The 13104-nt window shown below is 47.1% G+C and overlaps 1 protein-coding gene across 1 annotated transcript in view; it reads left to right on the top strand.

Annotated features, from left to right (window-relative positions):
* MYO10 (myosin X) overlaps positions 1-13104 on the top strand; it is a 214682-nt gene that overhangs the window by 107175 nt on the left and 94403 nt on the right. Inside the window, 1 exon segment of the mRNA XM_036845816.1 lies at positions 2485-2672. Within this exon segment, the coding sequence (XP_036701711.1) occupies positions 2485-2672 (188 nt within the window).

Raw genomic sequence — 13104 nt, 5'->3', positions numbered from 1 at the left:
TGGCCACATCCTCCCCATGGTGCTATGACGGGGAAAAGTGGCCTCTCTAGAGAGTGGAGGTTTCCAAAGACCTGAACATTCATACATGAAAGCTCCACGTCTTTTAATTTTTTTTAAATTGAAGTGAAATTTACATAACAGAAAACTAACCACTTTAAAGTAAATTCAGTGGCATTTAGTACATTCAGTGTTGTACAACCAGCACCTCTGTCTAGTTCCAAAATGTTCTCATCACCCAGATGGAAACCTTGTACCTGCAAAGCAGTCACGCCCCAGTCCTGCCTCGCCCCACCCTCCCCTCTGCCCATGGTAACTACCACCAAGCTTTCTGTCTCTATGGATTTACCTGCTCTGGATGTGTGAACATTTTGTGTCTGGCTTCTTTGACTTAGTGTCATGTTTTCAAGGTTCATCTACATTGTAGCCTGTATCAGTACTTCATTCCTTTGCACAACTGCATAATATTCCAGTGTGTGGAAGTGTACCGCATCTTGTTTACCCATCTGTCTGATGATGGGCATTTGGGTTGTGTCCACCTTCATGCTCTTGCGAATGATGCTTCTGTGTATTTGTTGGAGTACCTGTTTTTAATTCTTTTGGGTACATACCTAGGAGTAGAATTGTTGGGTCATATAGTAATAACTCTTTGACCTTTTTAACCTTGTTTTGGTTCAAAATATTTCCAAAACATGTTATAGACCTCCTTACATTTGAAAACAGTTAAGACGGGACACACGATACTTGATGTTCCTGGCAGTCACTGTGAATATAAATGGTTACAAATTGCTATAATATGGTACAGATGCACTCAGGATGTTTAGACTTTCTGTCCAGTGTTTCTTGCTTTTCTTCTGCTCTGCTGTGTTACCACCCCCTGCCGGTGAATGTGAAGAGAAGGCTCTGGAATTAGGTTGCCCGCATTCACATCTCACCTCTACCACTTACTGGCTGTGTGGCCGAATGCAAAATTTTATCACTCTGCCTCAATTTCCTCCTCTGAAAAGTAGGTGTAATAACACCATGAACCTGCTAGGGTTATTGTGAGTGGCGAAAGGGTCAGGCCCTGTGTATTAGTCTGCTCGGGCTGCCATGACAGAAGACCACCGACTGGCTGGCTGAAACAACAGACATTTATTTTCTCCCAGCTCTGGAGCCTCAAAAGTTTGAGATCAAGGTGTCAGCAGGGTTGGTTTCTCCTGAGGGCTCCTTCCTTGGCTTGCAGACGGCCGCCTTCTTCCTGTTTCTTCACATAGTCTTCCTGTGCACATACATACGTCCCCAGTGTTTCTTGGTGTATCCAAATTCTGTCTTCATATAAGGACAGGATTAGGGCCCACCTGAACAACCTCATTTTAATTTAATCAACTCTTTAAAGGTCCTGTCTACAGATATACTTGCATTTGGAGGTACTGGGGGTTAGGGCTTCAATGCATGAATTGGGGGAGGGGGCAGAATCAGCCCATAGCTCTCCATCAAGCCCGTGGTGCAGTGTGTACACCACAGAAGCTGGCAGGTAGGTGGTGGTGGCTGCAGGGTCCTACCCCCACCCCTTCTCATCTGCTGCTTCACTTGTGTCTGACAGTCAAACTTCGTTAGCCTTTCTTGAAGAAGGACAAGTGAGTAGTTTATGTCCATATGGAGGAGGCATGAGGCATTTTGCTTTAATAACTCTGTAGCCTCTGTTTTGCTACTCTGAAGATTTTGCTTAATTTCTGGCCTGGATTTGGTTCCAGTAAAGATAAGATTGCCAGTCAGCTATTTTCCAGATAAGTTACATGGCACTTCACACGGTGTTTGAGATTACTGAAAGAATACCTAGTGCTTTCAAAATGGTCTTGTTACTTTTTAAAAGTTAAAGATATGTCACATAAAATTTACCATTTTGACTATTTTTCAGTGTACAATTCAGTGTACTAAATACATTGGCAATGTTGTGCAACCATAACCACTGTCTACCTCCAGAACTTTCTCACCATCCCAAACAGAAACCCTGTACCCATTAAGCAGTAACTCTTCATCTACCACCCCGCCCTGTTTCTCTTATTTCTTTAATCCTGCCGTTTCCTAATAGCCTCCTGATGAAGATCGGGGTCAGGAGATCACTGGGGAATAGGGATTTGGTCCTCACTGTGTCACCATCCTCTCTCTTGTTTACCTTTCACTGCAGTGCTCTTTGAAATGGCTTCATTCCTTTGCACAAGATCTGTCCCCAAAGGTAAAGGAAAAATGTGTGAGTGGGGATCAGGAGTCCCTGGTCCCCTTAACGTACGCTCGGCGGATTCCGGTAAAGCTCAGACAGCGGCTCTGGTGTGAGAGGTGGCATCTCTTCCCCTCCGGGCGTGGAGCCGCGCTGAGCTGCTTCTATCTCTGCCCCAGCGTGGGTGGCGGTGAGATCCTGTGCCCACCCACTCCCCGCCCCCCCACCCCAGCCCCGAGTGCCACCTGTAACCCGGGTCCCTGTCTCCCCACCCCCTGCCCTCGCAGACCTACATCGGCTCCATCATCGCCTCCGTGAACCCCTACAAGACCATCGCCGGCCTGTACTCACGGGACGCCATGGAACGCTACAGCAGGTGCCACCTGGGCGAGCTGCCCCCGCACGTCTTCGCCATCGCCAACGAGTGCTACCGCTGCCTGTGGAAGCGCCACGACAACCAGTGCGTCCTCATCAGGTAACCAGCCCGCAACCACCACAGGCACGGAGCCCGCTTATCAGCACATCAACCCCCAGGTTTCTCAGATGGAGTTTTCCCTTTTGAATAGCCCAACAACTACAGCTTCCAAAAGACACGAGTTATTCTTTGGTTTATTCCAGTGGTCAGGCATGGTCCTTCTATTGACTTATGGAAACATTGCATAGTTCTTCCAAATTTAAACTGTTTTATATATTCTAGGGCACTCATCAGAATGCTTGTCTGTTGGAGCAAGGTTTTGGTTTTTGCCAGTATGAGAAGATTACCGTAGAATCTCCCAAATTTAAGAATTTTTAATGATTTTAATTGGGTGTTCCTAAAGTTGACCTTTGAATTAGCCACAGAAGTGGGACTTACTATGTTATATGTTGAGGGAATGATAGAAAGGCATGCTTATTTCAATTAATTTTTTGTAGGGGGGTGCTGAGGGAAAAGGGTCTTGACATCTGTTTCAGCCGAGTCTTACTCATTTATTAAAATAAACTGCCAGACGCCTCACTCTCCAAACACTTACTGCTAGGAACTTCCTAAAAAAAATATCAATAGAGTTTATTACTTTAAAGATATTTGATTGATTGATTGATTGATTGATTGAAGTGTAGCTGATTTACAATGCTGTGCCCACCTCTGCTGTACAGCACTGTGACTCAGTTATACACGTATAGACATTCTTTTTTTTATTTTCTTTTCCATTATGGTTTATTACAGGATATTGAGTATCGTTCCCTGTGCTATACAGTAGGAAAAAGATATTTAATTTTTATTGAGTAATTCAAATAGGTCTTATCGCCTGCATTCTAGTGACATCCTATTGGCTCCTGTTATTTGTACTGGAATCATGTTCTAGTGATGATCAGAACACCCCCGGATGAGATCCAAAGCAGACGTGCTGAGCGCCATGGAACCTCCAAGCCCTTCACTCATGTGTCCTTCTGGGCACTCATTCGTGGAGCTCGGCTGTTACTGAGACCCGACAGTGTTACTAAAACTGCTGATGGGGCTAGAAAGCCATTGAAAACAGATGTCAAAATCTTCTTTCCCAACTTGTGGCGAAACAGTTATTATTATTTCAAGGGGACGGGAAAGGGTGTTTGGATTTGGGGAGGATGACACATAAGACCCACCCTCTCTGCCCCCGGATTTCCGACCCAGTTGGAAGTAAGGCGCAGGAGGCAGATGGAGTGCCGTATGTCAGCTTTAGACTCCCAGCCAATCGGGAGCCCCGAATTGCAGACAGACTGGCCCACCTGGTCGGGGTACAGAGAGGTAACTGGTGGCCAGGACCACTGTCGAAACCAGTTCCCAGATGGGGAGGAGCTGGCCAGCCCTTCCCGCCAGTTCACCTGCTAGAGAAACCACCTCCTTTGGGGAAGGGAGTGGGGGGTACACATGCCAGAGGAGGCCCCTCCTTGAAACTCCTGGAGAGAGAAAGGAGGGCATTTGGGAGGTGCTCACACTGTCCTATGTGGCATCTGACTGAAGATGGATGAGCAAAAACAGCCAACATTTCCGGTGCGTTTGGACGCTGTGCCGTGGACTTTCCAGGCATCGCTCTGACACGGGCGCTATCATGATGCCTACAGGTGCCACGCACACAGCTCCTTTCAGGGACTGTGTTCTTCTTGTTGGCAATATTTACCCATTACTCTTGTTCTGGGGTCCTTCGTTTGTAATAAATCAGAATTATATGAATGTGCAAGGTAGAACACGTTCATATTGTCTCTCCCTGCCTCCCTCTATCAGCTACTTTCTTTAAGGGAAGGGAAGCACCTGGGCAGATACATTCTCTCCTCTTTATTACCTTAACGGTGCTCATGGGCTGTAGAAACAACTTGGATAGAGGGACTGTCCATTTATCCATTTCAGTAAATATGAATCATTGTAACTTGCAGTTAATCAAAAATGAAGCTAACGCTTAGTATAAAAACAGAGCTTTTAAGAGTCACCTTCCCAATTAATTAACTTGCCTTATGACTAGAAGCATTATTTGTGGGCTCTTTTAGATGACTTCACTAAAGTTCAGGAGTTAGAATTTAAGATCACTATTTCAGCATACAGAATATAGTTTGATAAGATTAACAGAAAGAAAAAAAGAAAGATTAACAGAAAGAGTTTAATCTATTTTAGGAAGATCAAGTTGTTTTCCACACTTAGGTACCTAAATATTTGCCATCGATAATTGGCTGTGTTTATTACTTTCAGTGGAAAAAAATGAGAGCATGACTCATATATCACTTGCTAGACAGAGCAGTTTGGGAAGAAAGTGAAAAATCAAATGAGATCATCGTGCATATATATGTGTGTGTAATAAAACGGAAAGGGGTTGGCATGTTCCTGCCAAAGACTATGGTATTTAAAAAGAAGGCGGGGCTAGCCGGGAGGGAGAAGGAAGAGGGGACCCCAGACAGAAAGCTCTCATTGTGTAATGCTGATGTGAAAAGAGTAACTGTATTTATCTAAAGTAACTCAGGAAACAGCGTCTTTAAGAATAGATTTCTCATTAAAATGTGTTTTGGTTTTTAATAGACCTCTTGCAGTTTTTTTAGTGGGGCTTGGGGCTGTGGGAATTAAGAGAAAATTGAGTATAAAAATAGAAATTGTAGAGTACAGTAGCCCTATGTAGATTTCCTCAGGCATGATCTGCCCCCTGGTGGCTACAACATGTTACTACTTTCAAAACTTTCATGCTAATTACCTATGAAACCAGAAAATAAGCCTATTTGGAATTAGGCAGGGACCACGGAGATCAGTTTTTCTCTCACTTTACGAGCCTGTGTCACTGCTGGTCTCCTGGATTCTAGTCCAAGCCTGTTTTGTTGGTCTCACTTTCAAGAGTTTCTCTCTCTTAAGCTCCAGTTTTATTTTACCCTTCTTGTGTACGTTTAAGCCAATGCTTATGCTATTATAGTTTCTAAAATATAAATATATGTTTAAAACTTCCATGAGCTTTTTTTTAATCTAACTGACAAGGTCAGATTTTGATCTTGGTTGACCTAGTACATTTTAAGTTAATATCAATTTGGGGCAGGCAGAGTTTAGTCTATTTTGTTTCGTCTGTTTTTCTCTTTTCAGTATACGTGAACTTTTAATGTAGTGTCGGCAAGGCCTGTGGTTAATTCATCTGTGCAACTCATTGCCCAGGACAGTGTCTGATAGAAGGACCAGCATCCAACAGCTGTCAATCAAAGGATGGGTGGGCGGAACAACTGTTGGTTTAGGACCTCTGCTTGCTTGGCAGAAGTTTTGGTTTTCCAAAATTGGAGTGATTTTTTTCCTTAACTATGTCTTTTATATTCTGGAATAATAATTGGGTGTTTGGTCTTTTTCTATTCTAGTAGTATTTTAGAAATAATTGAATTGGAATAGTGACCAAAACTTGCATCCTGTGTGAGAAGGGCACCACCCAGAATAAGGCATGGGGCATGCCCCACGCTCATATCGAATGGTAGTTTACCTTGTTAAAAAAGAAAAGACCCGATCACTGCCCTTTAGGAACTTTTGCTTTGATGGGAAGAAACTGATGTAAATAAGTAATTTCAATACAGCCTGCCTAATGCTAAAATAGAAATGTGTACATGGTTGTTCAGAGAAGATGGCAATAGATGCTCAGCAAGGAATCGAAAATATATCTCAGAGAAAGTGACATGTGATCATGAGCCCAGTGGTACGTGGGAACAGCAGCAGGCACAGAGGGGAGGAAGGGCACAGAAGCACTTGCAAAAACATGTGGAAGAACAAGGAACATATGCAAATAGAAGGTACGCCTGTAAGGTGTGGGATTTGCTAAGGACATGAAGGCACTGGTGTTTGAAAGGCAAGGAGGGAACTGCCATTCATTGAGAAAGACCAGAAGCCTTCTCTGGGGGAGCAGAGGCTCGGAGCTGTTGAGGGACCTGCCAAGGAGACTTGAGCATGAGCTACAGGCACAGGACATGAACTTCTGTCTCCCTGTGTTAGTTTCGGAACAGAGTGCCACTTCCTGGTGCAGGGGCTCACCTTATGGGCTTTGTCCTGCATGCTAAGACCTGCGGACCGAATCCTCTAGGCAGTAGAGAAGTTTCCAAAGTCTTGTAGCAAGCAGTGGAGTGATTAGTATATATTTTGAGAAAATCACATGAATCAGGGCAATTTGATTCACAGGATGGAGAATGTCAGGTGTCAGCAGAGGTATCCTATAAAGGGCCAGGGAGGACATACATATTTTCGGTTCCGTGGCTGAGATCGGCTCCATTACAGCTACTCGACTCTGCCCTTGGAGTGCGGAAGTGCTCGTAGATAGAGCGCATGTGAACTGCCAGGCTGTGTTGCAATAAAACTTTATTTATAAAAACACGCAGAAGGGCAGACTTGGGGGCCACAGTTGGCCGATACCCGCACTGGAGGGGAGACTAGCCTGTGGGGTGGATAAAGGGTCCTGTTGCCATCAGAGGCCCTTTCCTTCAGGTGTGTTTTGATCCTTCCTCCCTGCTTTCCTGGGCACTTTGCTCCATCTTTGAGCCTCACTGCCCCTGATTCTTGGACCTCTTTTTTTCTACTGGATCATTAGCATTACCACTCAAAAGTTTCTAGTATGTTCCATCTTTGAAAAAAAAAAAAAAAAAAAGATGCATCTTTGTCTCCAGCCCCGCTTCTCCACACGTTGCCCTGCCCTCCTCTGAGCTGCCCCATCATTCTGGTTTCTCCCTCATTCTCCGGGCTCCTCCGTCGTCTTCCACGTCCTCATCTTCTGACCAGCCTGCCTTTCCTTCTCTGCGTCTGCATGACTCCCCAGACTTCAGTGCCTCCCCTGCCACCTTCTCTGAGTTCCACACGTGTGTCCAGGCACCCTGAGGCATCATCACGGAGGTGTCTGATGGGCATCTCAGGGGTGGCACCTCGTCAGTCCCTCCTGAGTTTCTCCCAGAAACATGTTCCTCCTCTCGTGCTTCTCATTCTTAGCAAGTGGACTCTCCATCCTACCAGGTCCCAAGCCTGAGATCCGGAAGTCATTCTTGGATCTAGAAGTCACCCTGCCCCCAACAATTAAGGTCAAATTACCTACGGTAAACTGTACCAATCTCGTATATCCAGTTCGATGAGTATTGATAAACGTGAACCGCTGTGTTACCAGCGCCCATGCAGGGGACATGGGTTCTATCCCTGGTCCAGGAAGATCCCACATGCAAGCTCCCTGGGCTCTCCCGAGTCATTCCCCCGCTTGCCTGTCACTTACCAACCACCCAGACCAGGGCTGCCAGCTGTCCCCTCCCTCCTCCCTCCACCGTCTATCTGGGGACTGCTGGCTTCTCCTCTTTGCTGCCCCCTCCCCTTAGCCTCTGCCCTCACTTCCGGCTTCCCCTCTTGTCTCCCTCGATCCACCCTCCTCACTCCACACTCCACACCGGGTGATTCTTTAAAACCTTGACCCCGATCATGACGCTCTCCTGCTTAAAAACTGTCTTGAGACTTTCCATTCTGCCTACGAAAAATTCTCAGAACTTTTTTTTTTTTTTTAATTTTATTTATTTATTTATGGCTTTGTCAGATCTTCGTTTCTGTGCGAGGGCTTTCTCTAGTTGTGGCAAGCGGGGCCCACTCTTCATCGCGGTGCGCGGGCCTCTCACCATCGCGGCCTCTCTTGTTGCGGAGCACAGGCTCCAGACGTGCAGGCTCAGTAGCTGTGGCTCACGGGCCCAGTTGCTCCGCGGCATGTGGGATCTTCCCGGCCCAGGGCTCGAACCCGTGTCCCCTGCATTAGCAGGCAGACTCTCAACCACCGCGCCACCAGGGAAGCCCTCTCAGAACTTCTAATATGGCCTCTGAGGCCCCATATCAGTGCTTTGGTTATTTTTCTTTCCCTTTTTCATTTTCACGATTTAAAAAGTTTTTTTTTTTTTTTACGGTATCAACTCATTTTGGTTCATCTGGGTGAACATGTTTTCTCTGAAGCCCATGTTTGTGTTTGTGGTCACGTTGGCGCCAAGGGTTAGGACTGTAGCTGCCACAGGCTAATGAGAAAAATGCAGGACTGGATATGTAAGTGATGTGTTCGCTGTAAGTGAAGGTGAATTAACACCATGATTGCTGTATGAGTTAATGTTTTATCGAGGCTGTAATAAAGGAACCAGGTGGAATACGTGAGTCATCGCAGCGCCCGTGGTGGAAGAGGCTGCCGGGCTCCCAGGAGAATCAGTGGACAGTCTCAGTGCCAGGAGCGCTTCAGTTTGCGCAAAACAGCGTTAACCAGGGGGTTAGGTTAGTCTTGTTAATTTGGATTTTACTGGTGTTATATTTTGTTTGTATTGAATTATGTAATTTATTCTGGCTTTATAGTTCTGTGGTATGGTAAGCAAAGGAGTATATGCTTAGTCATTATACCATTATAATGCTATAATATACATGCTGTATTATCACATAGCGTGTATAAGCGGGTTCACCAAGCAATTAACTCCACCAGGAGACAGCGTCAGATCCCCCAGGTTGTTAAGGGCTCAGTCCTACAAGGCTGCCACTCTCTCCACTTCAGATGCCAGTCATCTTGTCACCTGTGCTTCTGACCGACCAGCTCTAGGTTGGAGCTTCCAACGACCCCCTCCTTGGCTTTGATTAATTTGCTAGAGCACCACACAGAACTCAAACATTTTTACTTCCTAGATCACCGCTGTACTATGAAAGGATATAACTCAGGAACCGCCAGATGGAAGAGGTGCACACGGCACGGTGTGGGAAAAGTGGAGGCGCTTCCCTGCCCCCTCCAGGGAGCCGCTCTCCACCTCCACGTGTGCACCAACCCAGAAGCTCTCTGAACCCTGTCCTTTTGGGGTTATGGAGGCTTCATTACATAGGCTTGACCGATTGATTAAATCACTGGCCATTGGCAATGAAACTCCATCTCCAGCCTCTCCCCTCTCCCCTGTTGAAAAGAACCAGTTCCATACTTGACTAGAAAGCAGTGGCCTCTGAGTGGGACCCCAGCCCCTTCCCTTCCCTTCCCGACTGGCCGTGCAGGCTGCTCTCCCTTTCCCCCGAGGCTCCAAGCCCTTTCCTCAAGCAGGAAAGGGAGGCTCTCCCTCCCCTCCCCACTCCTTTCCCCGTCCTTCAGTTTTCACCCAGTTAACTCCTGTGCGTGTCTCTGCATTTCAGTCTAAATGTCATTTCCCCAGAAAGGCCTTCGCTGAACCTGAGCCCTCCATCTAAATTATGAATCCCCCCATCCCCTGAGATTTATACTTGACAGCATTAACTGTAATTTGTGATTCTTTGATATCTCCTGCTGCTGCTGGGTCATAAATACTGTCCGTGGCCATTTGTTTCAGGAGCGTTTTCCCAGCCCTCAGTGCAGCCTGACACACAGCAGGCACATGGATCCTTCGGGAAGGAAGGAATACCTGCAGAGATGCTCCTCCATCGCTTTAAAGATCACGTTTTGTGACCCTCAGTAAATGTTTTCATGAGGAATGTTAAAGTCACAGGCAGGGGAGGGGAGGAAGAAGAGGAGAGTTAAATGAAAGTGAGTCCTGTTACCTTGATGTTAATGTCTGGGGACATCTGGCATATGTCTGGGTTTTAACAATTTGTGAGTTATTTATATTCTTTACCTTGTTCATGCCACACTTCCACAAACTCGTATATGCAGTCACCTTTTTCATCTCCTGGTGCAGTCGTATCTGAATTCTGTGAAATTGCTCTCAGGAGTAGTACTTCCCAACCCTGACTTCATAGTAGAATCATCTGGAAATATTTTTAAAATACTGATAACTGAGTTCTACCCTTACAGGTTCGGATCAGGGACACAGCGGGTCATTCTCATGTCCAGCCAAGTTTGAGAACTACTGTTGTACAAATCCGAGTTTCATTTTTGTTTCAAGTTTTACTTACGTATCAAAAAAGATGTACTTAAAGAAGATGCTTGAGGAAAATTTGCTACAATGAGAAAAAAAGTGGGCTGAAGCTGGAGGTAGATCAGTATCCTTGACGGGTGAAGGACAATGCACATCTTGGGTTTTCTTCTCCTTGACGAGTCTCTGCTGTCCAGTTTGAACAGCTTTTTCTCCACGGCTGTATTATTACCGTGTTCGTCAGAGTAGGCTAATTGCTGTGCTAATTGCTGTAACATCCCCCAAATCTCAGAGGCATAACACAGGAGTGGCTTATTTCTTGCTGTTTCACAGCCCAACGTGGGAAAGTGAGAGACTTGACTTTATGCCACACATCGCTTAGTTTTGGAGATGTGCCACCCTGAGGGCACCCAAACGACAGACCTGGAAGGCAGGAAGCCCAGAGGACTATGAGGGTGTTTAGCCACCCGACGTGGAAATAGCGGATACCCCCCTTGCTCAGTTCAGCCGCCTTTTTGTTGAGTTGGCCACGTTCGGTCCTGGTTACCGATCGCTGCCCTTCCTGCAAGGGAGGTTGAAATGCCATCCACCTCTGAGTGCTGGAGGATACAGAGGTGGGTTTGGGGACCGTGTAAAACATGACTTCTGCCTCACACGTTACAACTAGAGAACGTCTCCCTTTCGGTTTTGTTTGTTCTAACAAAATTTAACTGCTAGGTAGATGGGATATATATTTTTAAGTATCGAGAATTATTTAAATCTCTTCTTGCAACTTTCTCTTAGTTTCTGCTAGTCATTCAGTGCCCCCTTGCTGAATGTCTCCTCTGTGCCAGCCCCCAGGCTAGGCAGGTGCCAGATACGCAGAGATGAATGCTCAGCCCCGCCCTGGGAAGATTCTGGTTGCTGATAACAGAAGAGCCCACCAGAGCTGGTGTCACTTGCGTGGGCCTTGATTATCTCAGACGGCAAGGCAGGGGCGGGGTCAGGGTTGTGGGTTCAGCCACTCCCACTGGGTGCTTCTCTGATTGTCTTGCCTTTTGCTTTCCGATCTCAAGATAGCTGTGGATTCCCAAGTATTTGTCGTCTGCAGCCAGAGGGACGTTCTGTCTGGTCTCTTTGTGTGTGTGTGTGTGTGTGTGTGTGCGTGTGTGTGCGTGTGTGTGTGCGTGTGTGTGCACGCGTGCATACCTCCCCAGGAGCCTCAGCACACTTGACGTTAAGTCTCTTTGGCTGCCATCCTGACACCTGCCCACGGCCAACCACCGTATCACCTGCGCAGGGAATGGAATGACCGTGATTGGCTTCGATCAGTGGAGATTCCCCTGGGCCTGCAGCATCCAGCAGGGCGCTGACGGTGTCACCTCTGAGTCATTTCCTCTCCTTTATTACATGTGCTTAATCATTCACCGTGTTATCTGCAGAATTCCTCTTTCATAACCTCCTAGCTCCTGACACTCAGCGGGGGCTGCTGCGTTAGAACCTGTGGAGGCCTCATCTGTTTATCTCCCCCCTTGAGCAGTTGTGAACCTGCTACCCCGTGATAGTGTTGGTGTTCGTGTACCGTTATTTATGCTGTGGGTTTACTTTTCTCTTAAGTTCTTTGCCCTTCTACTGCTTCTGTTCTCCCTGCGGTACCGAGTAAGGTGCCTTGCACAAAATTGATTGGGTCTCTCCTTCCAGATCTCTCATCTCCGTCTCTTCTCTTTCATCTCCAGCGTGGTTGTACTTGTCCATGGCCTGACCACCACATGCCTAGATCATAACAGCAGCTGGTCTCCCTGAGGGACCCGCAGTCCTTCCGGAGCACGACCTCAGAGCTGTGTTCCTCACGGGGGTGACCTTGATGGGCTTGGCCTTCGCCTTCTGTCTCCTGTGGTGGCCTCAGAACCATCGACCTCGATCCTTTTGCCCTTTCTCTGCCCCCTCTGGTCTCGGTCCAGTTGACCAGACCAGAATCCCACCCCTGTAGGCCTCCCGCAGCTCCTCTGGCCTCTCGGCTTTCGTTCGCAGGGTCGCCTGACCCCGAATCCTTCCGCTTTCCTCTTTGCCTGGCTGACGTTTGCCGGCCCTTTATGACACAGCTCAGATCGCATTAACTCCTCTCATTTGCCTCGCCCCTCACTCTCCCCAGCTCCAGCGCCCCGAGGTTGCTTTGTTCACTTTTCGTTAATCATCGCCGAAGCAGCACCTCTGCAGGACGCTGGATGTTGACAGACCTGCTGTTCAATTCTGACCCAGGCCCTTAGCCACCGCCTGCCTCATGGGATTATTATGGGAATAAAGTGCCCAAGTGTGGGTCGGGTACCTGCAGGGTCATTCCCTTGTCCCCTCGCTATTCATGAATGATTGCATTTTTGTGTGTATTTACCAGAAAGTTACCACTAACATGTTCATTCATTTAACAGATGCTTACTGAGTGTCTGCCGCCAGCCAGGCACTGTTGAGGGGTCTGTGACACTTTAGTGAACAAAACACCAATCCCGGCCTTTGCAGAGCTTAGCTGCCACGAAAGGCACTGTCCCTCTTATTACCTGAGCCTCGTGAAGGTGGTACCTTCTGTTTAGGCTGAGGGAGTCATTGGCAACACAGAGGCC

The sequence above is a fragment of the Balaenoptera musculus genome, chromosome 3, assembly GCF_009873245.2.
Source record: "Balaenoptera musculus isolate JJ_BM4_2016_0621 chromosome 3, mBalMus1.pri.v3, whole genome shotgun sequence".
NCBI classification, from domain to species: domain Eukaryota; kingdom Metazoa; phylum Chordata; class Mammalia; order Artiodactyla; family Balaenopteridae; genus Balaenoptera; species Balaenoptera musculus.
Note: the sequence above shows the minus strand (reverse complement) of the source record. Positions and strands in the feature narration are given on the sequence as shown.